This window comes from Schistocerca cancellata, chromosome 9 (genome assembly GCF_023864275.1).
Source record: "Schistocerca cancellata isolate TAMUIC-IGC-003103 chromosome 9, iqSchCanc2.1, whole genome shotgun sequence".
Lineage (NCBI taxonomy): Eukaryota > Metazoa > Arthropoda > Insecta > Orthoptera > Acrididae > Schistocerca > Schistocerca cancellata.
In genome coordinates, this window is record NC_064634.1 from 138,310,246 (window position 1) to 138,335,201 (window position 24,956).

A 24,956-nucleotide genomic window follows, 5' to 3' on the forward strand; every position below is an offset into this window, starting at 1 on the left:
GATAAATTTCACAGCTCTGAGGGAAAGTATACTGTCACTTAACATGAAGAAAATATACTTTCACATGGTGTATAGTGTATTTTCACCTGAGGAAAAGCGAATTTTTAACTGGGAAATCTATTTTTTTTCCCCTTCTGCATATACACGCTGAAATACCTAAGAGTATTTCTTTCTAGGTTGCTCTCAGGTGACATGCCAAATATGACCTGAATTGGTTGGTCTTGGCTGAGACTATCTCCTAGTCAGTAATGATCCCCCACCTTTTTACTGAAAAAAGAAATATTGAATGATGTGTCTTTTTAGTTGAGAACAGTGGTTTGTGGCTGTAACTTTTTTTGCGTTATCAAAATTCTAATCCCAAGGAAAATAAAAAAAATTGTGTGTATTGTATAAAGCATTCATAATTTTGGCGTTGCTGTCTATGTTTAAACATTAGCTTGAGATAAATATTTGCGCAAACAAAGGCATATTGTTGAATCCATTATCAACTTGAGAACATTCTGTTCATATATTAGATTAGCCCTTGTCCACAGTAAAATTTTCAGTGAGTGACCTTTTAATTTTTCTCAGGAAGAGAGGTGGAACATGGGGTCATTAGTATGTGTGTTCTGTGTTTATTGCATTTTCAACAATTCATAATGGCTTTAAATGGCTTCCTTGTGCATATTAAGTTGAGTGATTGCATTAATTACAAAATTATCTCTTGTCTTTATTATTCTGAAATTTGTGCATTTCATACTGTGTGGATTACAGCAGCCACGCCAAAACCACCGACTTCAGCTACACTGGGAATTAGAGTGCCTACTTCAGCCATGCAAGAAACTGGCTGTCCATCTACTGTGACAAATAGTGTTCCACAGGAGATAACATTGAGAGGCAGGGAAATTGGAGTTTCTCGACAAGATAGCCAGATTTCTGTCAAATCTCTGATAGAGAGCATCGAGAATGCAACCAAACAGGCAAAAGGTGGTAAGATAACAATATTTTACACTCCCATTGCTGTAAGCCTTTCATTGTTTTGTAGTGGTACAGAAATGCACTTATAAACATCAGTAGAAAGACTATGATGATGTATTAGTGGTATAGAATTTCATTGCGGTTTCTAGTAGGACAGTGCAGCCTAAAATGGGCTCAATTCCCTATGGGACAGTCTGATTTCAGGTTTGAAGTGCCAATGTCAGGATGATTTAGTCAAGGTGACCTAATTCATATCCAAGCTAACTCTGAGTTCAGTCACCTTGACTTTAATAAGACATTAAACTCCAAATTTTATTCCATATTTCTTCACATGATTTTCTTCTACTTGCCTGTGACATGAACTTCCTTCCAATAAATCACACATTTCTTCGTGTGTGTGTTTTACGTGTTGTCCTTATTCATTTGTATCAAATACTAATGCTGTTGTAGTTATTGCAATAAATATGAAGTGAATGAAATGCACTGAAATAAAATGAGGGAATTAATTGGATTGTCATCAATGAAGATGCAAGAACATGAAATGGGTGATTTCATCTTAAATCGTACAGATCACATCAACTCTTGGTCATGAATTTCTCTGGAAGAAATATATATTACACTTTATATCATGTGTGTTAAGATATAAAATATTTTTATTTTATCTTAATTTTTGTTAATGGTATGGCCTTTTGAAAAATGTATATTTTGCAACTAACTTTTACAACAGTAGAGAACAACAAAAAGTATATAACTAATAAACCAAAAGTACTGGAGGCCTGGCAGATATTTTGCATTAAAGCACCCTCTTAGTGTGTTAAATTTAGTTGACACCCACACACTTATGGGCTTCCTTTAACTTACAAATTTAAGACAAAAATACGAAATTGAAGTTAATTTTTCCATGGAATGCTATCTGTTCTGTCATTTTGCCAGAGACTACTGATGTAATGAGGAAATACAGTAGTGAGAGAGTGAGGTGTGTGAACTGTGAAAAAAGACACAAGAAGGTGGTGTCTAAGAAAAGTGAAAAACACTTCACAGTTGTTAGAAATCTGCCAGAGGTATTGCACAAATTTCTTCTTCCTCAAGTAACGGTATTAGCATCACATTCATTATGCAGGAATTTCTACATTCACTATGAAAAGAAATTTAGTGACAACCCACCTGAATATGAAATTGAAGAAGACAGTGGAGATGTTTATATTCCTGGGTGTATGAGAAGTTATAGATGTGTTGAAAGTTAGTATTTCTGCTGTATCCCCTACTATGCCCTTCCTTAAATGTCCAAGAAAACTAAGAAGCACAAGAAGAAAACAGTACGTAAAAAGAAAAGTGGAAGAAATTGACACAAGTTTTACACAATCAACAGCTTCAAAAGTTTGTGAAGTGTATAATGTAGATGCACTTGGTGCCGAACCTGAAAATAGTGGTATGTGCACAAAATGTGATTTGTGGTTCTAAAACCTAAATATTGCTATCTTGACAGCCAACTATACTGAGAAGGTACAGTTACTGAAATAGATACCAGGTAGCTACTCTAATCATAAGATACAGAAATACATACACACTTCCTTACATTATTTGATGTCAAAGGCTCATAAAATAAAGAACGAGATTCTTACTGTGGGCATCTGTTGCAAGATGATATGCTTACTGTTGCTCTGGGATATTACCTAAGTGATGACAAAGATTGCAGCAGGCAAAGCCCTAACCATGCTGATGTTACCTCTGTTAGTGAAAATGGTGAAAAAGCTAAAAAGGTAAAAAGATATGAAACAAGATCAATAAGAGAAGCATGTCTCCTGACGAAAAAGGAGAACCCCAGTTTAAAAATTGGTCTCGCAAAGCTCTACTCTTTACAACCAAAGTGGGTAAAATGCCAGCCAGTGAAGGAAGTATGCACATGTATTTATCGCAGTAATACTATGCAGAGATGGACCTGATGCTTCTGTGTATATGTCAAGAGCTGCATGATAAATGTTGATTGCAGGAGTGTGCAATGTGTCCTGGTACTGTTCAAGCGCTGCACCTTCAGGATATTGACAGTGATGTAACCTATGCATTGTTGGAGGGCAGAGGGTTGGTGAAGAAGACAGTAGAGCCAGAGAAGTTTGTTACGGAGGTTAGGCATTGTGTCATGAAAGGAATAGCTCACCATCACATCCAGAGGATTCAGAGACAGGCTGTAGCAGAAGTAAAATTACCCACATCCCAGAATACTACCACACTAGTTCTTCATTTCAACTTTGCTGACAACTGATCTTTGCAGAACAAATTTCAAACTTACCACTGGCACACATTATAGGTATCAATATTTACATGTGTTTCACATTCCCTTGGAACATCATACTGTTTTGCTATTGTCAGTGACGATCTCATTTGTGACAGTGCATGTGCATGCTACTCCATCAGCATGATAACTGATGACATAGCTTCTAGACGCCATGCATTTCCTAAACGTGTGTGTGCCTGATGGTGCATCATCTCATTTAAAAAGTCGCTTTCAGCTTTATGAGCTTGATCAACACTGTAAGTCTCTGTAAACATCTTGCAATGAGATTTCATTTCCAGCATGAAACTGTTGATGCTATAAGAGATGTTACTGCATTTGTGCACAGCACCTGTCACCTGCCACCCTATCTAATACCTCTTTCCTCATTACCTTAGCCAGCTTCATCCTGACCCACAACTTCTTCACTTTCGAAGGCCAGGCATACCAACAATTAAAGGAAACAGCCATGGGTACCAGGATGGCCCCCTCGTATGCCAACCTATTTATGGGTTGCTTAGAGGAAGCCTTCTTGGTTACCCAGGCCTGCCAACCCAATGTTTGGTACAGATTTATTGATGACATCTTCATGATCTGGACTTACAGTGAAGAACAACTTCAGAATTTCCTCTCCAACCTCAACTCCTTTGGTTCCATCAGATTCACCTGGTCCTACTCCAAATCCCATGCCACTTTCCTTGACGTTGACCTCCATCTGTCCAATGGCTAGCTTCACACGTCCGTCCACATCAAACCCACCAACAAGCAACAGTACCTCCATTATGACAGCTGCCACCCATTCCACATCAAACGGTCCCTTCCCGACAGCCTAGGTCTTCGTGGCAAATGAATCTGCTCCAGTCCTGAATCCCTGAACCATTACACCAACAATCTGAAAACAGCTTTCGCATCCCGCAACTACCCTCCCAACCTGGTACAGAAGCAAATAACAAGAGCCACTTCCTCATCCCCTCAAGCCCAGAACCTCCCACAGAAGAACCACAAAAGTGGCCCACTTGTGGCAGGATACTTTCCGGGACTGGATCAGACTCTGAATGTGGCTCTCCAGCAGGGATACGACTTCCTCAAATCCTGCCCTGAAATGAGATCCATCCTTCATGAAATCTTCCCCACTCCACCAAGAGTGTCTTTCCGCCGTCCACCTAACCTTTATAACCTCTTGGTTCAACCCTATGAAATCCCCAAACCACGTTCCCTACCCTCTGGCTCCTACCCTTGTAACCGCCCCCCGGTGTAAAACCCACCACCACCTACTCCAGTCCTGTAACCCAGAAGGTGTACACAATCAAAGGCAGAGCCACGTGTGAAAGCACCCACGTGATTTACCAACTGACATGCCTACACTGTGAAGCTTTCTATGTGGGGATGACCAGAAACAAACTGTCCATTCGCATGAACGGACACAGGCAGACAGTGTTTGTTGGTAATGAGGATCACCCTGTGGCTAAACATGCCTTGGTTCACGGCCAGCACATCTTGGCACAGTGTTACACCTTCCGGGTTATCTGTATACTTCCCACTAACACGAACCTGTCAGAATTCCGGAGATGGGAACTTGCCCTTCAATATATCCTCTCTTCCCATTACCCACCGGGCCTCAACCTCCGCTAATTTCAAGTTGCCGCCGCTCATACCTCACCTGTCATTCAACATCATCTTTGCCTCTGTACTTCCGCCTCGACTGACATCTCTGCCCAAACTCTTTGCCTTTACATATGTCTGTTATGTGCGGATGTGTGTGTGTGTGTGTGTGTGTGTGTGTGTGTGTGTGTGTGTGTGTGTGTGTACCTGTCCCTTTTTCCCCCTAATGTATGTCTCTCTACTCCCGGGATTGGAATGACTCCTTACCCTCTCTCTTAAAACCCACATCCTTTCATCTATCCCTCTCTTTCCCTCTTTCCTGATGAAGCAGCTGTGGGTTGCAAAAGCTTGAATTTTGTGTGTGTGTGTTTGTTAGTGTCTATCAACATACCAACGCTTTCGTTTGGTAAGTTAAATCATCTTTGTTTTTAGGCATATCAGCATTAGTAACACACGTGAAAGTCTTAATTCGAAATGGAAGTACAGTAAGGGAATTCTGTTTAAGAAAGAGAGAAGAGTGGTCTGCTATGAAGCCTGTGGTAGGAATTCAATCAAGCCACTACCGGGTTGCATCCCGGAGTGGCACATACTTTGCAAGAATGGTTGTCACTGAAATGCAGCCTGTTACTGTGCGTGAAATCCAGAGACCACAGTATACATTGTAGTGAGCCATTTCATTTCTTGTGTGTACAACAACCAGTGGTGGGTGCGACAGGTAGTAAGTCTCTCTCATGAGCTGCAAGATACAATTGTCTCCCTCATGCTCCTGCTAATGGTTGCAAATGGTCATCATGAAAAGATCAGTGTACAGTTCTCTTTTCCCAAGTAATGCTCTTGTTGGATCATCCTTGTCTGTGTGCAAATTCAGCTCGGCTATACAAATTCAATGACAGGGTTTATCATCCGAGAGAAAACTGGGAAGACCTTGGGAATTTTTTACAGTCCGGAAATTTTTCATTGTTTCAGTCTTCAATTAAATTTTTGTAATTTTGACTGATAAGATTTGATAAACAGCAAAATGTGTAATAAGGTTTATGACGAAGACTGTGGAGTACTTCATAACAATAAACTGCTGCTGACGACCGTGACATCACAACTGTTTACATTAAGTTCATTTGAGCAGTTGCCTGTGGGCACACATGGATGCCCAGTTGAGTTTCGTATGGACAGTACCTTCTCCTGCTTCCAGCTACTTGAAGTGTGGCTGTTAGCTGTATCAGTAGTAGCAACAAGCAGTGAGGTGCTACCTATTAAAAAATTTTCTGGCACACCCAACCTGCCAGATTCACGCATGTGCGTAGTAGTCAGGGTTGCAGTGGGGAGAGGGTTAGTCTCCACGTAAGCAGTGTTTACGGTTGGTTTACACATCTCTGTTTTCTGTGGTTGGGTGCTGTCAAGTGAATTGAAATAAATTCCCATAATTATGGAAGGCCAAAGTCCACGTCATTGTGGAAGGCGGCCCAGTTTTCAGCCGTTCTGCACATCCCCCTCCATTAGCCACTAGCAGCCAATAATAATCATTGTCTTTCCAAGTGGCTAGCAGCGAGTTACAGCTAGGCAGCAAGAATCTCACTCCTACATGCTGCACCGTTGCCGTACTTCGCGACAACCAAGTTATTCATTCAGCTGTCAGTTTTTTTGTATTCTCTTTTTTTCTTGTAGCAGTATACGCGTGGAATGTGTATCAGTAAATGTTTAAGTGCAATAAAGAAAAAAAGTGAAGCACTTCACAAGAAGGCGAGGGGGATTATTTACCGCATTTATAACTTCTTCAAACAGGAACTTGAAAACATTGACATTTGAAGACATAAGAACGGACTCCAGAACAATGTGGTGTCAGCAAGAAAACTGTAAAGAGAATTCTAAACAAAAGTGTCAGAGCTATAGGAACCATAGGAAAAGTTGGTTTCATGTTGCCTGTAAAGCATCGAAATCACAAGAAACCTACAACACAAATAGATTGTTTAAACAACGATGTTTTAAAGTGCCCCATGTGAACGATGAATGCCCGACCTCACAAAAAGGTGGTACAGTTATGCAGGAGAAAATCAACTACAATGGTAAGCACTTCGTCGATGTAAAGAATTTTAAAAGACGTTCGTTCATGATATGCTAAGAAGAGCATTTTTAGTTCAAAGAAGTGGCGTTGGTGCAGCACAAACTACATCCCATATGAAGATTCACAATACAAGAGGATGATGTACTTAAACAGTGTATTACCTTGATGAAACGGGTCAATTAGAATCATTCCAGGAAGATCTGCTGGAAAATAAGTGATGGTACTGGCAATTCTAAAGTTTTCACAGGAATAGGTAGTTGGATAATTATTGTGCATGCTGACTCTCCTTCTGGTTTTGTTTCCGAGGGTAAACTTGTATTTACGTGTAAGAAATACAGCAGTGACTATCATTTGGAAATAAATGCTGTCAGTTTTGTGACATGATTCACAATTCTTGTCATACTTTGCTTCAAAGTTGGGGGGAGGGAATGAAGTCTTTCCAGCATTGCAGTATTGAGTGTTACATTGTAGGCAATTTTAATTGATGGAAAGTCATAAAGAAGACCATGACAGAATACAATAACAATTTGTGAGTATCATCATAAAAAGAAAAATTGGTATACATATCCTACATCTCATTTCTGTTATAAAATGCTGTTAAACAAAATTATGAATTGTTTTTGCCACTCACAATGTTGCAAAGCAATTATTTTAATTCAGAAATACAAATTTTGCATGAAATTTACTTAAAATCAGCGATAAATGTAAATATTTAAGTGTCCATGATTTTTTTGACCTGGAGAGTAGATTTAGATCTACCTAAAATTTTTCTCAAATTTTTGTGCATACAAGCATTGCTCACGGTGATTTACATTCCCTAAGTACAATGACCAACTCATGTACCATGAAATTCTTAGAACATTTTATTGAAAATAATTTCTAAATAAAAAAAAATCCAGATTCTTTTACTTTTATGTACAAATATTTTGACAGTTCAAAAATTTCATCAATTAATATCATAGCTGACAATTTCAGTCCTTCCACTTTATTATTTCTCAAGACAGTTAACATCCTGTGACTACTCATATTTTCAAAATATAATTTTGAAATTCGCAAAAGGTTACAAATTTATTTACTGCAAATAAATTCAGTTTTCTATCACTTTTGGTATGTTTATAACAATTTTTCAGTTTTTCCTTTTGTTACGACATTTTCACAAGTACTCTCACTTAAAGAGGTCTGTAGTGTTTGAACAAATAATCAAAAAAATGCAGTTTTGGAGAGGTATAATGTGGAACTTCAACACACAGTTTCTTCAGCAAACTTTGAAATACTGATGATGTGACACATTCACTCTTGACCTGTATGATACGAGATGAAGTTGCCCAAATGTTATCAGTAGAAGTGGTTTACACATGATAACGTGCAATGTATAGTTGATTTCACGTGCAGGCCTGGCCCAAACTTTCATTGTCATTGATGTTTCCACCTATTACTGCAAAATATTTGTTACGTAGCAGGTTCAACATATCTGAATGCCTTACACGAATATAATTTCATGTCAGTATATCTTCATTGATTTCACGTCCGTCACTGCATTTCGTTTAATACATTTAAATCATTTCATATACATACTTTCAAACAATGGAAAATCGGGATGAAATGTAACAATTATGAAGAGGAAAGTTGCTACTCACGATATAGTGGAGATGCTGAGTTGCAGATAGGCACAACAAAAAGACACTCACAATTGTAGCTTTTGGCGATTAAGGGCTTCGCCAACAGTAGACAGATGCCCCCCCCCCCCTCCCACCACCACCACCACCACCACCACGGGCAGGCGTGCGCGCGGCAACACAACTCGGACACACAACTGCACTCTTGGGCATTTGGCAGTGTGGTTTCAGTTGCCTGAGACTGCAGGTGTGTGTGTGTGTGTGTGTGTGTGTGTGTGTGTGTGTGTGTGTGGACAATGGCCTTAAGAGCTGAAAGCAATAATTGTGAGTTTTTGTTGTGCCTATCTGTGACTCGGCAGCTCTGCTATATGGTGAGTAGCAACTTTCCTCCTACATATATGTAGTTTGGGGCAGGGTGAACCTCGTCCTGTACAGTCTTATGTTCATCCAGTGATGTTGGTCTCGGGTACCACATGGTAGGATCTCTGGTGGTATAGTTGAGAAATTGTAGATGGAAAAATCAGTGACAATGAAATTTCTGGTTTGAGACAAATTTTAAATTGTTACTGCATAGAAGTCAGGCATTAGTCAGTTAATATGAAAGTTATTTGCTGATATGAAACCATACTTGAAAAACATTCACGTTAAATTTACAGTTATCATGTTGTATAAATGTACGAATGTATTATGTGTTTTATTACTGAATTGGTTGTGTTGTTATATGTATAAAGTAAGGAATAAGTTGGCACAGTGTGTAGCATTTCCTTGTTTATTGAACTACTTTCCCAACACCCACTCAGGGTTGCCACAAGTTCTGGAAATCAGGGAATATTGGGGAATCTAAAACGTGTCGGGGAAATTCTCAGCTTGCAGTCAGTGCTGCCACTACTTCTTGTTGCTAGCCTAGCAGCTGCAGGGAAACATGAGGAGTGGTTTGTCTGGATCTGATTATGAGAGATATTTGAATCAGCAGCCGGAGACAGTGGTCGTGTGTGCCTTAGTTGTCTGTGAGTGAGTGTGTGAATGTCTGTATGCTCTCATTTTATGACAAAGGCTATGACCAAAAATTTAGTTGTGAGAGTGTGATTGTCTTTTACGTGTGCCTGTCTGTGGCTCAGTAATCATCTTTATGGTGATACGTTGCCTATCCTCATTAGTATTGATTCTCAGATTATTTGTGCAAGTTATCTGTTGCATGGATTTACACTGTGGTCTCATTTCATAGACATGGTGTCCATGACACGTGAATAGCTGGCCACATGAGTGAACTTTCAAAACTGCAGGCCACTTTTGTGGGTATCTAATAGATCAGGCCTGCTGTACTGAAGCCCATCATTTCCCACTAATTTGCAGCCTCTGCCTATCGCATCTAGTCTCACCAATCTGCCCACAGCCTAGGTATGTTTATGTGTGGCTTAATGCTGTGAATTTTCGTGGTTTATTCATGAAACCAGGACTGCTGTGTTCCTTGGCAGACCAGAGGCCACGGGTAATGGATTTCAGGAATTGCGAGAGTCACAACACAAGTAATTGTACAGTGTGGTGTTTTATAGATATTTTATTTATTCTAGTTCATTTTGGCACTTTGAAAGTAGTTTTTATAGTAGAAAGTATGGTCGGTAAGAAGAAGTAAATTGTACCAGTTGCTGGCACTTTGTACACTACGTACTCACGTATTTCTTGAAAGAAAAACTACACAGTACCTGTAAAATAATAGAAATAACACAGTGGTTAAAAATGGACCATAACGAACATAGTCTAACCAACATTTTATTGGCGGTCACCTATAGTGTTTGTTTACACAACTCTTACCTGCCTTATACACTTCTTTCAAGGGGCCTACTTTTTTTCTAAGGTTATTACTGAAATCAGTGAAAGTATTTTAAATCTGTCTTGCAACTCCAACAAAATGCATATTTTTGTCACCAAATGTGTTTTGTTTTATTGAAAAAATTAATATCAGTGGTCTTACTGAAACATATATACCATTTGGCTTGCTTTCTCCATCTAAAAACAGTTCATTACAAAAGATGTTGATGTTAGTACTTCAGATTTTTGCTCACACATTCAGAAATACAGGAGCCCTTACATTTTTTGTCAACTTATGTCTCTACTTATCCTTGAGATCTCAAAATTTGTCGGGGAAAAATGCTAGAATTTGCCTGGTAATCAGGGAATTTCACTTGGGGAAACTTGTGACAACCCTGACACTCTGCATACATTAGTTGATATTTTTCTCCTCTACTTCAAGATTAATCTCTACTTCAAGATTAATCCTTGTTGTGTCATTCACCTTGAAATAAAAATTCTCCACTTGGTTTCTCTAAAAATGATTCATTATACGTGACAAATACTTAATATTGTGTGTGTGTGTGTGTGTGTGTGTGTGTGTGTGTGTGTGTGTGTGTGTGTGTGCGCATAAAGACGTCTATGAGAAAATCAAACTGGGCCAGACAAAATCAACATTTGTCCACAATTTTCCAAGCCGTAGTGCAAAGAACCACTTCATAACTAGTCCAGATTTTGTCCTGGGTCAATTCTAATGGTCTGCTAATATTCTTATGGAGTCAGTGATAGCACTGTTGTTTTAAATAATGTTAGACATATGTAATGGTGTCTGTCTGAGGACTAATAGCAAAGTGTAGATGTTGCTGCTACATTTTACCAGTTGTACCACATTTAAAGCAGTCATTTCATGTATAGCTACTGCAGTTGCATGTTTTTTTCTTTTTAATGTAAAACTGATGAATTTCTCAGGTCCACGAAGCCGAAGTAGTTCGACATCTAGTCTAAGCAGCATAACAAGTGAAGTGAGGACTGCAACATCGACAGGCAATCCAAGTATGCCACAGACACCAAACTTCACTCGTAGGCATAATTCTGAAACAGATGCTGTGTTTTCTGTGAAGACGCCTCTTCGGGACCAACAACAGAGCAATAACCAAACTGTTGGAAACAATACAAACAATATGAAGGCTTCACAGAATAGGAGAAATCTAATCACTGGTGGGTAGCAGACCAACACTTTCAAGTTGTTATTTTTAGGTCATACTTGAAATGTGACTTGCTCATAAATTTAATTTCTGAAACTGCACCATAAATACATTCCACACAGCAAACTGTAGTTAATTTCATCGCGAGCAATTTGTAGATTTGAATGTGTGTGGCTTTTTATCAGAAGGTGTCATTAACTCTCTTACAAAACGGTACTACCGCACAGCGCAGGTGCTAGCATGTCCACCACTGAGGCATGGGGGAATAGCAGATACACAGTTTCAAAACACTGAACTGAGAAAATACAGTTGTACACATGGCGTGCTTGTATTTTGTGAGAAATAATGTATTGCTTATCAGAATGTTTGCAGTGTTTTGTCCTTGCAACCCATTATTGTAAACTGTGTTGTTCATCATGTAAACTCACTGAAACAGTAAAGTCCCCCCCCCACCCCACCCCCTCCCCACGCACGCGCGCACGCACGTATACATATCCTACATCTCATTTCTGTTATAAAATGCTGTTAAACAAAATTATGAATTGTTTTTGCCACTCACAATGTTGCAAAGCAATTATTTTAATTCAGAAATACAAATTTTGCATGAAATTTACTTAAAATCAGCGATAAATGTAAATATTTAAGTGTCCATGATTTTTTTGACCTGGAGAGTAGATTTAGATCTACCTAAAATTTTTCTCAAATTTTTGTGCATACAAGCATTGCTCACGGTGATTTACATTCCCTAAGTACAATGACCAACTCATGTACCATGAAATTCTTAGAACATTTTATTGAAAATAATTTCTAAATAAAAAAAAATCCAGATTCTTTTACTTTTATGTACAAATATTTTGACAGTTCAAAAATTTCATCAATTAATATCATAGCTGACAATTTCAGTCCTTCCACTTTATTATTTCTCAAGACAGTTAACATCCTGTGACTACTCATATTTTCAAAATATAATTTTGAAATTCGCAAAAGGTTACAAATTTATTTACTGCAAATAAATTCAGTTTTCTATCACTTTTGGTATGTTTATAACAATTTTTCAGTTTTTCCTTTTGTTACGACATTTTCACAAGTACTCTCACTTAAAGAGGTCTGTAGTGTTTGAACAAATAATCAAAAAAATGCAGTTTTGGAGAGGTATAATGTGGAACTTCAACACACAGTTTCTTCAGCAAACTTTGAAATACTGATGATGTGACACATTCACTCTTGACCTGTATGATACGAGATGAAGTTGCCCAAATGTTATCAGTAGAAGTGGTTTACACATGATAACGTGCAATGTATAGTTGATTTCACGTGCAGGCCTGGCCCAAACTTTCATTGTCATTGATGTTTCCACCTATTACTGCAAAATATTTGTTACGTAGCAGGTTCAACATATCTGAATGCCTTACACGAATATAATTTCATGTCAGTATATCTTCATTGATTTCACGTCCGTCACTGCATTTCGTTTAATACATTTAAATCATTTCATATACATACTTTCAAACAATGGAAAATCGGGATGAAATGTAACAATTATGAAGAGGAAAGTTGCTACTCACGATATAGTGGAGATGCTGAGTTGCAGATAGGCACAACAAAAAGACACTCACAATTGTAGCTTTTGGCGATTAAGGGCTTCGCCAACAGTAGACAGATGCCCCCCCCCCCCTCCCACCACCACCACCACCACCACCACGGGCAGGCGTGCGCGCGGCAACACAACTCGGACACACAACTGCACTCTTGGGCATTTGGCAGTGTGGTTTCAGTTGCCTGAGACTGCAGGTGTGTGTGTGTGTGTGTGTGTGTGTGTGTGTGTGTGTGTGTGTGTGGACAATGGCCTTAAGAGCTGAAAGCAATAATTGTGAGTTTTTGTTGTGCCTATCTGTGACTCGGCAGCTCTGCTATATGGTGAGTAGCAACTTTCCTCCTACATATATGTAGTTTGGGGCAGGGTGAACCTCGTCCTGTACAGTCTTATGTTCATCCAGTGATGTTGGTCTCGGGTACCACATGGTAGGATCTCTGGTGGTATAGTTGAGAAATTGTAGATGGAAAAATCAGTGACAATGAAATTTCTGGTTTGAGACAAATTTTAAATTGTTACTGCATAGAAGTCAGGCATTAGTCAGTTAATATGAAAGTTATTTGCTGATATGAAACCATACTTGAAAAACATTCACGTTAAATTTACAGTTATCATGTTGTATAAATGTACGAATGTATTATGTGTTTTATTACTGAATTGGTTGTGTTGTTATATGTATAAAGTAAGGAATAAGTTGGCACAGTGTGTAGCATTTCCTTGTTTATTGAACTACTTTCCCAACACCCACTCAGGGTTGCCACAAGTTCTGGAAATCAGGGAATATTGGGGAATCTAAAACGTGTCGGGGAAATTCTCAGCTTGCAGTCAGTGCTGCCACTACTTCTTGTTGCTAGCCTAGCAGCTGCAGGGAAACATGAGGAGTGGTTTGTCTGGATCTGATTATGAGAGATATTTGAATCAGCAGCCGGAGACAGTGGTCGTGTGTGCCTTAGTTGTCTGTGAGTGAGTGTGTGAATGTCTGTATGCTCTCATTTTATGACAAAGGCTATGACCAAAAATTTAGTTGTGAGAGTGTGATTGTCTTTTACGTGTGCCTGTCTGTGGCTCAGTAATCATCTTTATGGTGATACGTTGCCTATCCTCATTAGTATTGATTCTCAGATTATTTGTGCAAGTTATCTGTTGCATGGATTTACACTGTGGTCTCATTTCATAGACATGGTGTCCATGACACGTGAATAGCTGGCCACATGAGTGAACTTTCAAAACTGCAGGCCACTTTTGTGGGTATCTAATAGATCAGGCCTGCTGTACTGAAGCCCATCATTTCCCACTAATTTGCAGCCTCTGCCTATCGCATCTAGTCTCACCAATCTGCCCACAGCCTAGGTATGTTTATGTGTGGCTTAATGCTGTGAATTTTCGTGGTTTATTCATGAAACCAGGACTGCTGTGTTCCTTGGCAGACCAGAGGCCACGGGTAATGGATTTCAGGAATTGCGAGAGTCACAACACAAGTAATTGTACAGTGTGGTGTTTTATAGATATTTTATTTATTCTAGTTCATTTTGGCACTTTGAAAGTAGTTTTTATAGTAGAAAGTATGGTCGGTAAGAAGAAGTAAATTGTACCAGTTGCTGGCACTTTGTACACTACGTACTCACGTATTTCTTGAAAGAAAAACTACACAGTACCTGTAAAATAATAGAAATAACACAGTGGTTAAAAATGGACCATAACGAACATAGTCTAACCAACATTTTATTGGCGGTCACCTATAGTGTTTGTTTACACAACTCTTACCTGCCTTATACACTTCTTTCAAGGGGCCTACTTTTTTTCTAAGGTTATTACTGAAATCAGTGAAAGTATTTTAAATCTGTCTTGCAACTCCAACAAAATGCATATTTTTGTCACCAAATGTGTTTTGTTTTATTGAAAAAATTAATATCAGTGGTCTTACTGAAACATATATACCATTTGGCTTGCTTTCTCCATCTAAAAACAGTTCATTACAAAAGATGTTGATGTTAGTACTTCAGATTTTTGCTCACACATTCAGAAATACAGGAGCCCTTACATTTTTTGTCAACTTATGTCTCTACTTATCCTTGAGATCTCAAAATTTGTCGGGGAAAAATGCTAGAATTTGCCTGGTAATCAGGGAATTTCACTTGGGGAAACTTGTGACAACCCTGACACTCTGCATACATTAGTTGATATTTTTCTCCTCTACTTCAAGATTAATCTCTACTTCAAGATTAATCCTTGTTGTGTCATTCACCTTGAAATAAAAATTCTCCACTTGGTTTCTCTAAAAATGATTCATTATACGTGACAAATACTTAATATTGTGTGTGTGTGTGTGTGTGTGTGTGTGTGTGTGTGTGTGTGTGTGTGTGTGCGCATAAAGACGTCTATGAGAAAATCAAACTGGGCCAGACAAAATCAACATTTGTCCACAATTTTCCAAGCCGTAGTGCAAAGAACCACTTCATAACTAGTCCAGATTTTGTCCTGGGTCAATTCTAATGGTCTGCTAATATTCTTATGGAGTCAGTGATAGCACTGTTGTTTTAAATAATGTTAGACATATGTAATGGTGTCTGTCTGAGGACTAATAGCAAAGTGTAGATGTTGCTGCTACATTTTACCAGTTGTACCACATTTAAAGCAGTCATTTCATGTATAGCTACTGCAGTTGCATGTTTTTTTCTTTTTAATGTAAAACTGATGAATTTCTCAGGTCCACGAAGCCGAAGTAGTTCGACATCTAGTCTAAGCAGCATAACAAGTGAAGTGAGGACTGCAACATCGACAGGCAATCCAAGTATGCCACAGACACCAAACTTCACTCGTAGGCATAATTCTGAAACAGATGCTGTGTTTTCTGTGAAGACGCCTCTTCGGGACCAACAACAGAGCAATAACCAAACTGTTGGAAACAATACAAACAATATGAAGGCTTCACAGAATAGGAGAAATCTAATCACTGGTGGGTAGCAGACCAACACTTTCAAGTTGTTATTTTTAGGTCATACTTGAAATGTGACTTGCTCATAAATTTAATTTCTGAAACTGCACCATAAATACATTCCACACAGCAAACTGTAGTTAATTTCATCGCGAGCAATTTGTAGATTTGAATGTGTGTGGCTTTTTATCAGAAGGTGTCATTAACTCTCTTACAAAACGGTACTACCGCACAGCGCAGGTGCTAGCATGTCCACCACTGAGGCATGGGGGAATAGCAGATACACAGTTTCAAAACACTGAACTGAGAAAATACAGTTGTACACATGGCGTGCTTGTATTTTGTGAGAAATAATGTATTGCTTATCAGAATGTTTGCAGTGTTTTGTCCTTGCAACCCATTATTGTAAACTGTGTTGTTCATCATGTAAACTCACTGAAACAGTAAAGTCCCCCCCCCACCCCACCCCCTCCCCACGCACGCGCGCACGCACACCCATTAGCTTTCTTCACCTCTTATTTTGCTATTTTGTTACTGTCTCCCCACCCCGATGAGGTTCTTGACCCCTTCGTGCTTGTGCGCGTGTGGGTGTGTGCGTGCACATGCAATCATGGGACCCCATGTCATTGCAGTACTATTTCTATTCTGTACTGCAGTTCCTCACACCTCTAATTCCCCCACAAATTGTATCCTTGCCCGATCTTACAGCTTTTCACCTAATTCTTATCTCGGCATTCTCTCATGATCATTTACGTTGTTTCCTAGATATAACTTTATATTTAACCCTAAACAGGTTTGATATTTATTCTTTTCCAAATTTCAGTAAGTACAAATTGTGCAAGCAATGGCACTCAACATGGATCATGGGTATCTGTCTGGAAGTACTCAACCTGACACCCAGTTCTAGGAGAACTACGAGCCAGCCCCAGAAACTAATGGGGTAGCCAGCCTGTTGTGGTGTGGTCACCATGAAACTGCACAGTTGTAGCCCCCTGACAGTGCAAGTATCTGTACCATAAACGTTCCAAAGGTACCACTAAGTAGGTGCCCATCGCTATCGGGGCACTGGGTATCTGTGCAGCATTCACAATGACTTGTGGTTGTTGCCATGTCTGGGTGATTACAGTGGGGTGAACCACCTCCCCCCGCCCCCCTCCCTGCCCTCCTGTGAGAGAGAGTGTCACCAGACCAGTGTCCCATGTAGTGACTCAAACTAGCAGTTAGAAGACTGTGACAGTATCTTCTAGCTGGAACTCTCAATTTGATGCTCATCAGCATAACCCCAAACTGCTCGTAGCTGTTCCGTGGGAGTAGGGACTACATTGTCAACATGGAGAACCCATCTCACTACAGCACGTAGTCTGTGCTATAAGGACAGTGAGACACTACTAATGACCAAGCTGCAGTTCTTCATTGAATGAAATGCAGGTATAAATAAGGTGGTGACAGCATTTTCAAAAGACGAAGAGTGGCTCCCTCGTGATAAAGGCTGCAAAACTGTGTACAGTTTTGAGCCTTACTTTTGTGGACTCCTCTGGGAAATATTCCAGTTTATTTTACAATTCATGTAAGTGTAAACAAAACACAAGATATTATTTTTCACCGGAACTTGATATTACAGTCAGATAAAATATTATATTCCAACTTACAATGATGGGGTTGCAATTCTTCCTCTGTATCCAGAAGGGGTTAAAGGATTATAGAGTTGACTTTGAAGCATTTATTCCATTGTTCGATGGGAGCACACTTGAAGATCGTGGTTCACTGCTGTGATGACAAAACTCATTTGCAAACCACCTGTATTATTTTAAGTTCTTCCTTTTCAGACACTGTCATCGTGATATCCCAGTGAACCTAGCTGTGTGAGTGTAATCAGTATGACAGAATACCTTACATCCATTGAACAACTTCCATCAACAGCCATGAATGGCACACCTCCAGCTCGCCCATGTGTACCATTTACAAGAAGGAACAGACAGTCCAAGAATACAACACCAAAAAAATTATAAATGTTTTCAGTCTGTTGTATGAAGACCAGTCGGCTGTACAACTGGGGCAAGTGCTGGGAAGACTCTCTAGACCTGCCATGTGGCGGCGCTCGGTCTGCAATCACTGATAGTGGCGACACATGGGTCCGACGTATACTAACGGACCGCGACCGATTTAAAGGCTACCACCTAGCAAGTGTGGTGTCTGGCGGTGACATCACAGTTGGTATCTTATATATAGGTTGTGAGTAATGGGCTGAAGATGTTGATCTATGAGAGCAAAGATTCTCTCAGTGGGGGCACAGTAACAGACCACAATGGGGCACCTGTGTGGTTGGGTTTGTGGACTTCGGGTAGCATTTAGAAGGTAGGAGAGCGGTGAGTGGTACGGGTGACTAGAGAGGTGAACTCTGGAGAGAGGTCCTGGGATGGGCCTAAGGATTTGAGGAGAGTCTGGAGATACTGCTGGATTTCTGGAATTGGGTCATTGTGGCATGGTTTGTGGGTGGATGAATCTGACAGCTGGTGGAGTTCTTCTGCCAGATGATACGTGTGGTTCAAAACAACAGTAGTGCAGCCTTTGTCAGCAGGTAGGATTATAGGGTTGGTATCAGTTTTTAGGTGGTGTGTTGTGTATCTTTCTGTGGATGTACGTCTAGTCTGCATGTTCAGGGATTTGGGGAATGATAGTGAGGCAGAGTTCGAGGTTAAGAAATTCTGGTAAATTAACAGGAGTTGATTTGGGGCCGGGGGTGGGGGTGATCACTGTTGGGTGGAGGAGTGAACAGAGTCGGGTAGGGTCCATCATTGATTTTAGTTGAGCTTGATTGGTAGGGTTGATGGAGAAAACGTGTTTCCACTGTAGGGACCGGGAGGAGGAGAGAAGGTCTTCAACAAGTCCTGCGTGATTTAATTTGAGGGTGGAGCAAAAGGTGAGGCCTTCGGAAAGGGCTAATACTTCTGTGGGGCTAAAGCTTTTGGAGGAAAGGTTCATGCTTGTTTTTGGGGTCTGTTTAGGTTGTGCATTTTATGTGGTGGTGAGAGTGAGGGTGGGGTAAGTGTAGTAGGTCTGTGAGACAGTGTTTGTTGGCTAGGAGGGGATGTGGGGGAGGTTTGCAGGTTGTTGTAGAGGTTGTGGAAGTGGTAGTCCAATGTGGGAGTAGGAAGTGAGCAGGTTGGAGAGTTTTTTGAGGTGGCATAGTTCATGTTGCTCTGGTTACTGTAGGGCAAGAGTTGGTGTGTGTTATGGGATCCAGGAATTTGGGATTGCATAGCAGGAGAATTTGGCAGACGGAGAGAAGGTATTGCAAGAAGATTTGGACCTGATTGATACAGTTTTGCAGGATTATGTTGATTGGGGGAGGGGGGCTAAGGGTTGGTGGAATCCGAACAGATGGAGGTCATAGTGGAAGGGAGTGTGGCAGCCAGAGATGGTTAATTTGATGGTAAGGCCATTTGGGTGGATTCCATGAGCCAAACAACAACAACGCAGGAACACTATGGGGGACTGGGTTTTGGCTGGGAATAAGGGAACATCACTGTACTTTCCTTTTTACTTCTCTCCTTCTCTGCTAATCCTCCGCCCTCTTCACCACCCTCCATCTAACCTCCTGACTGCACCTAGCTGTCCCACTCTCCACCTCACTCCTGTACAATCCCAGCAGCGCTTTACCATCCCGTCACTCCTACCCTGCTACCATTCCCCCTCCCCACACCAGCCTCCTCCTTACTCCCAGCCGGTTGCCTCTCCTGTAATGCCCTGCAGTTCAGTCTGGCTCCAGCTGCCAGAGACTGTGGTCATGTGTGTGCGAGTTGCATTTGCATGAGTGTGTGCGTGTGTGTATGATGTCTACTTTTGACAAAGGCCTTGTTGGCCGAAAGCTAATTGTGTGACAGTATTTTTGTTGTGCCTTTCTGCGACTCGGCATCTCCTCTATATGGTGGATGCTGATATACTTCTTTACCAGTGTACATAAAATTAGGCCATTTAAAACATTTTGTTTTTATGTTCATTAATTCATCATTTAGATCCAAAAGTAACATATGTACGCTTCTGTTGTGTTGCACTTGATAGTTAAAAAGGTTTCAGTTACTGAATTTAAATCTTGTGTGCTGCTGTGTTCAAATTGTATGTGTAATTAGACCCATATTCCTACAGCATTACTGTGTGTCAATGTAAGTTAAACAAATGGTTTACTTAATGTAATTGGTTTCAGGCATGCTAATTTTGCCTCATTCTTTGCCATTCTGTGTACACTGCCTTTTATTCATTTTTTTTTTTTTTTTGGGGGGGGGGGGGTCTTGTTGCAACACCACACATTCACGCATACTATTAATGATATTCATTTTAGAATTGCCATTGGTACCCATGTGCTTGTGGAATTTTCCATTAGGACTCATTTCAACAAAATAACTTCTTCCATGAACACAGCAGATTGCTTCAATTTTCCTTAAAATTATGTTTTGTTTGTTTTTATGTGGTCTGGGCCCTGACTTGTTATAAAATATTAAATTTCACCAGCAGTTTTATTTAATAACAGTATACTTGTGGGATATGAAATTTTCTGTAAGAAACAAATTACAAAGTGCTTTTGTAAAACACAATATTGTTTCAGAATACAGTGGAATAGCAGGTTGTTTACAATGTCTCAACAAGTTTCTTTTATTACAACACAAATTGTTGTGTTATATTTTATGATCTGTTGTAGAACGTGTATTATACAGAAGGGGATTTTGTTACAGTTTGTTATATTTCTACTCAGCAAAATATTATACTGTTTTACAATTCATTTATTTATTTTTTTTACTTTTCTTTTTTATGTTTAGACAACACAAACAGCAAAGCAAATCTCTACAATGACAGCTTAAAGAATAACAAACCATTGGGAGATGTGGTACAAGCTAATCCAGTGTCAATCCTGGCCAACAAAACAATGGATTTTGTGAGGAAAAACAGTTGCAGTGATTTAAGTACGTTGGTTTCACATTTTATGTGTTAAATGCTAATGCTCAATGTGAACAGATAAAGGGTACCTCATTTTTAAGATTTGTTACTTTGTAACAACTAGCAGAAAGTAGTTAAAAAAACCTTACTTTGTTTTAGTAAAATTACTTTTTAGTGATAAAAAATAAGCTGTTGTGCTAAATAGGAGAATAACAGCCATGAATGGGCAAAAAATTCTACCTTACGTAGCCATATTTCCAGTTGTCTCTAGATCTTTCACTATTCATTTATCATCTATTAATGAGCTGATATGCTACTTCTTTTCGTGCATGGTGGTTATTAAACACAGTTCATGATGTCAGATAGAGGTTGGTTTAGGACCATTGCTGCTTGGAGTGAAGCAGTGACTGTTATGGAACATTTTTGTGATGCAGAAGAGGCTCATAATGCTAATGAAACAGGTGTCTCCTCAATCAGCTGCCAAGCCAATATTCAGGAAATCAAAAATAATACCTGTTTGCTGCACTTACATATAATAGAAACTGTGCCAATTGTTAACCAGAACTACCATACGTTTAAGAATAAAAAGTCTGTTCACATTTATGATACACATTCCAGTGAAAACATTAATTTTACGAGCTAAAAATTGACAAGGAACCTAGTTGGGTTAAGACGGATGGGCACTGCGCTCTACTATGAATGAGCCCTATCACTTTGTGTAAATGGTAGTACATTTAGGAATAAAATTAAGAACAATTTCCTTAGATACTCCTTTTATTTAGCTGATGCATATCACAAGACCAATTTGTATTAACAGATTGAATGCTTGTTATTGTAGTTTTTATTACTTTGAATGTTCCACTGTTACTCAATGGCAGTGTACAAGCCTGCCACCCAAGTTGCACAATTGTTGTTGGTCTGTGGTATATTATTTATCATTCTACCTTATTTCATACCTTACCATATTTCGATGCCAAATTTTTGTATTGCCATGTACATGTCTCGTCCTTCATCTTCTTGACATTGTACAAAATATTTAAGTTTAACAAACTTTTGGTTAGCGACTTTCTGTTACAAAATTATTTCGCACTGTGTAGTTAAACAGTCTGCTGCATACAGTAGGGAGAGGTAGTAATTATTTAATTTCTGAGACACTGCCAATGCCATGCATTACTTCTTAAATGAACTCTGGAAATCAAAATTAGTAGAAAAAGGGGATGAGAATAAAACTTATTTGGTAACAGGTAAAGTGTGAATACAGGAGAAAGGTGATACGGTAAGAGAATAAAATTTTGTAAAATGAATTGTTTTAGAATCTGAGGTAAGAAAATTTCTTGGAAATGAGTTATTATCTTTTTGTTCTATAGTGGAGTACAGTCTGGGGTGCATACCTGAGCCACATTAAACTTGTGTCCAGATCTTCACACTAATTTCCCCAATGTCATGAGTCTTTTGCAGATAAATTGATCGATACAGTTGTGTGTGGGTAGAGGGGGCCACTTAACCTTGTTGAGATAATCACTCTTGTAAAGCAAAGGCAATCAATGAAACAATTAACCTGCCTAGTAACTAGTAGTGTGCAGTAGAAACGTTGTTCCTGAGACTTGAGTCTCTCTATACCATATATACATTTTATATGCCACATGGCAGCAACCATTAACTTTAGTAGCGTTTTGTATGTTTTTACATTAGCAATTTATTTTACAGGTGAAAGAAAAGATCCTCTTTCAGCATTGACAAAAAATGGTGGCTCGAAGCGCAACGCTCTCCTGAAGTGGTGCCAGAATAAGACAGTTGGCTATAAAAACATAGACATCACAAATTTTAGCAGTTCATGGAATGATGGGCTAGCATTTTGTGCTATCCTTCATTCATACTTACCAGATAAGGTGCCTTATGACACATTGAATCCAAGTGAAAAAAGGAGAAATTTTTGTATAGCATTCGCAGCAGCTGAATCTGTTGGCATTCCTACAACATTGGTTAGTTGTGAAATATTTATTTATTTGCTGCCATAAACTTCCATATTATAATTATGAAATAATGCATGTACTTCATTTTTTTCAGAATCTGTCCGAAATGATTCAGCTGGAACGACCAGACTGGCAGCAAATAATGGCATATGTCACTGCCATTTATAAGCATTTTGAGACGTGAAATTAACTGAAATGCATCTTTTTATTGTTGTTCAGTGTTCTACAAAAGGAGGTATTTTAATTCGTGATTTTATATATGAAGGCTCAAGAAGCATCTGTTCTGTTTTGGTTGTTGTATTAATGAATGTCTTGGACAAATTGAGAGATGTGACATTATCTGGTTTGAATGAGGTGTTTTAGAAAATTTGCTTCTTGTGAAATATTGAGAGAACAGAGTGACTAGTGACTATTAATTGATACTAATGTATTGTCCAAAGGTAACAAACAAGTAATTATTCACATTCCAAATGATTAATGCAGCTCAGAACAGTATCTTTATATGTCAAACACCTTCCCCCTCCCCAGAAATAAGGGAGCTTTGGGCTTGAATCTGGATGTACAAAAGTGAGATTGTTTCTCCTGTAGTGCTCTATAATTAATAAAACTACTCTCTGATGATAGTGAACAAGTAGCTTACAAAGCAGCAGTTAAGACATTCTTAGTAGATCTGTTCTGTTTGGTGAGTCTTATTAGAGAACACTCAGCATCACTGTTTTACTTAGTTTATTTATTGTTACATTGAATGAGTGCAGCTGCTGATTGAAATGGATACAATATATTTTTAAGAACTATGTGTGTGTGTGTGTGTGTGTGTGTGTGTGTGTGTGTGTGTGTGAGTCCTATATCATCTGCAGAGAGAGAGAGAGAGAGAGAGAGAGAGAGTATCTTTATATGTCAAACACCTTCCCCCTCCCCAGAAATAAGGGAGCTTTGGGCTTGAATCTGGATGTACAAAAGTGAGATTGTTTCTCCTGTAGTGCTCTATAATTAATAAAACCAGTGATGTTTTAGTAATAGTAGCATAATATGACAGTAGAATCTTCATACATTCAAAAGCAGCTATATTTATATTATCTAGTCATAAAATTACTGCATTTTATAAATGACGTATATTATTGATGTCATTTTAACAGCAAGTGGTTTTTAAACTGTTTCCATAAATATGTATGTAAATAATGTATTGTTGGATGTATTGATTTAAGGAAATGAACTGATAAGAACTATTCAAAGAACTGGGAATTCTGTAAATTTTCAGAAAGGCAATAACATAGGTGAAAATGATATTAAATCTGCTTCTGTGAGTAACATCATTTTTATTATTGAAGTGGAATATTATATAATTCTAAAACTGTTCCATATTTGTGTGTGCATCAGATTTGTGGCAACTTATCAGCCATTCTCTCAGAGCATTTTGTACATTTTGTAATGATTTGTAAGTGATGTACAATGAATGACTGATCAGTGTTTGGTTGATCATCGGTCTCATTCATGTAATTTTTATATATGAAAAATTATTTTGAAGGACTATCTTGTAAAGTATCAGAACTTCATTTGTTTATCTTGAGGGCTAGAAGGAGTTTATGTAACACGCTTCCATTTATCTGTGAACATACACTGTTCACTTTGATAAGAAGAAAACCATTGCATTAGTGTACTAACTGAGAAATGATTCTCCACTCTGCATTGTTTTGCAGTTTCTTTGAGTTTCATAATAGGCATTAATGTGTGTTGAACATGCTGTTCAATACTGTACACTTTATTTACTTCTTCTTGTAGGTAGTTTCTGCACGTTTTGTGGCTTTTCAGTGAATGGAGCTTAAGCAATAATACGTACAAGCAGTGCTTTAATATGCTACAGGTTGTATATGGTAGGTGGAAGCAGCTTGCTCTTCTAAAACTGCCTGTAGTATTTCTTTTATTCCAGAGCTAAACAGGTTTTTTCTGTTTGTAATGTTTTTTCTGTTTGTAATGCTGGCTTGGATCTTTCATAATCCAATCTAAAGGAGCTGATAACTGCTCCCTT

At 38.9% G+C, this 24,956-nt stretch overlaps 1 protein-coding gene across 7 annotated transcripts in view; it reads left to right on the top strand.

The window, feature by feature from the left end:
• LOC126101575 (cytospin-A) overlaps positions 1–23,814 on the top strand; it is a 534,312-nt gene extending 510,498 nt beyond the window's left edge. For 2 of the 7 annotated variants that reach the window (XM_049912224.1, XM_049912228.1), the window contains 5 exons: positions 754–969; positions 15,798–16,046; positions 20,840–20,983; positions 22,665–22,939; positions 23,025–23,814. In XM_049912224.1, the coding sequence (XP_049768181.1) occupies positions 754–969; positions 15,798–16,046; positions 20,840–20,983; positions 22,665–22,939; positions 23,025–23,114 (974 nt within the window). In that variant the 3' untranslated portion in view covers positions 23,115–23,814. Of the gene's footprint in view, positions 1–753; positions 970–11,260; positions 11,510–15,797; positions 16,047–20,839; positions 20,984–22,664; positions 22,940–23,024 lie in introns of all 7 variants that reach the window. The other 5 variants (XM_049912225.1, XM_049912227.1, XM_049912226.1 and 2 more) reach the window with 5 other exon arrangements.
• The last annotated feature ends 1,142 nt before the right edge of the window (positions 23,815–24,956 follow it).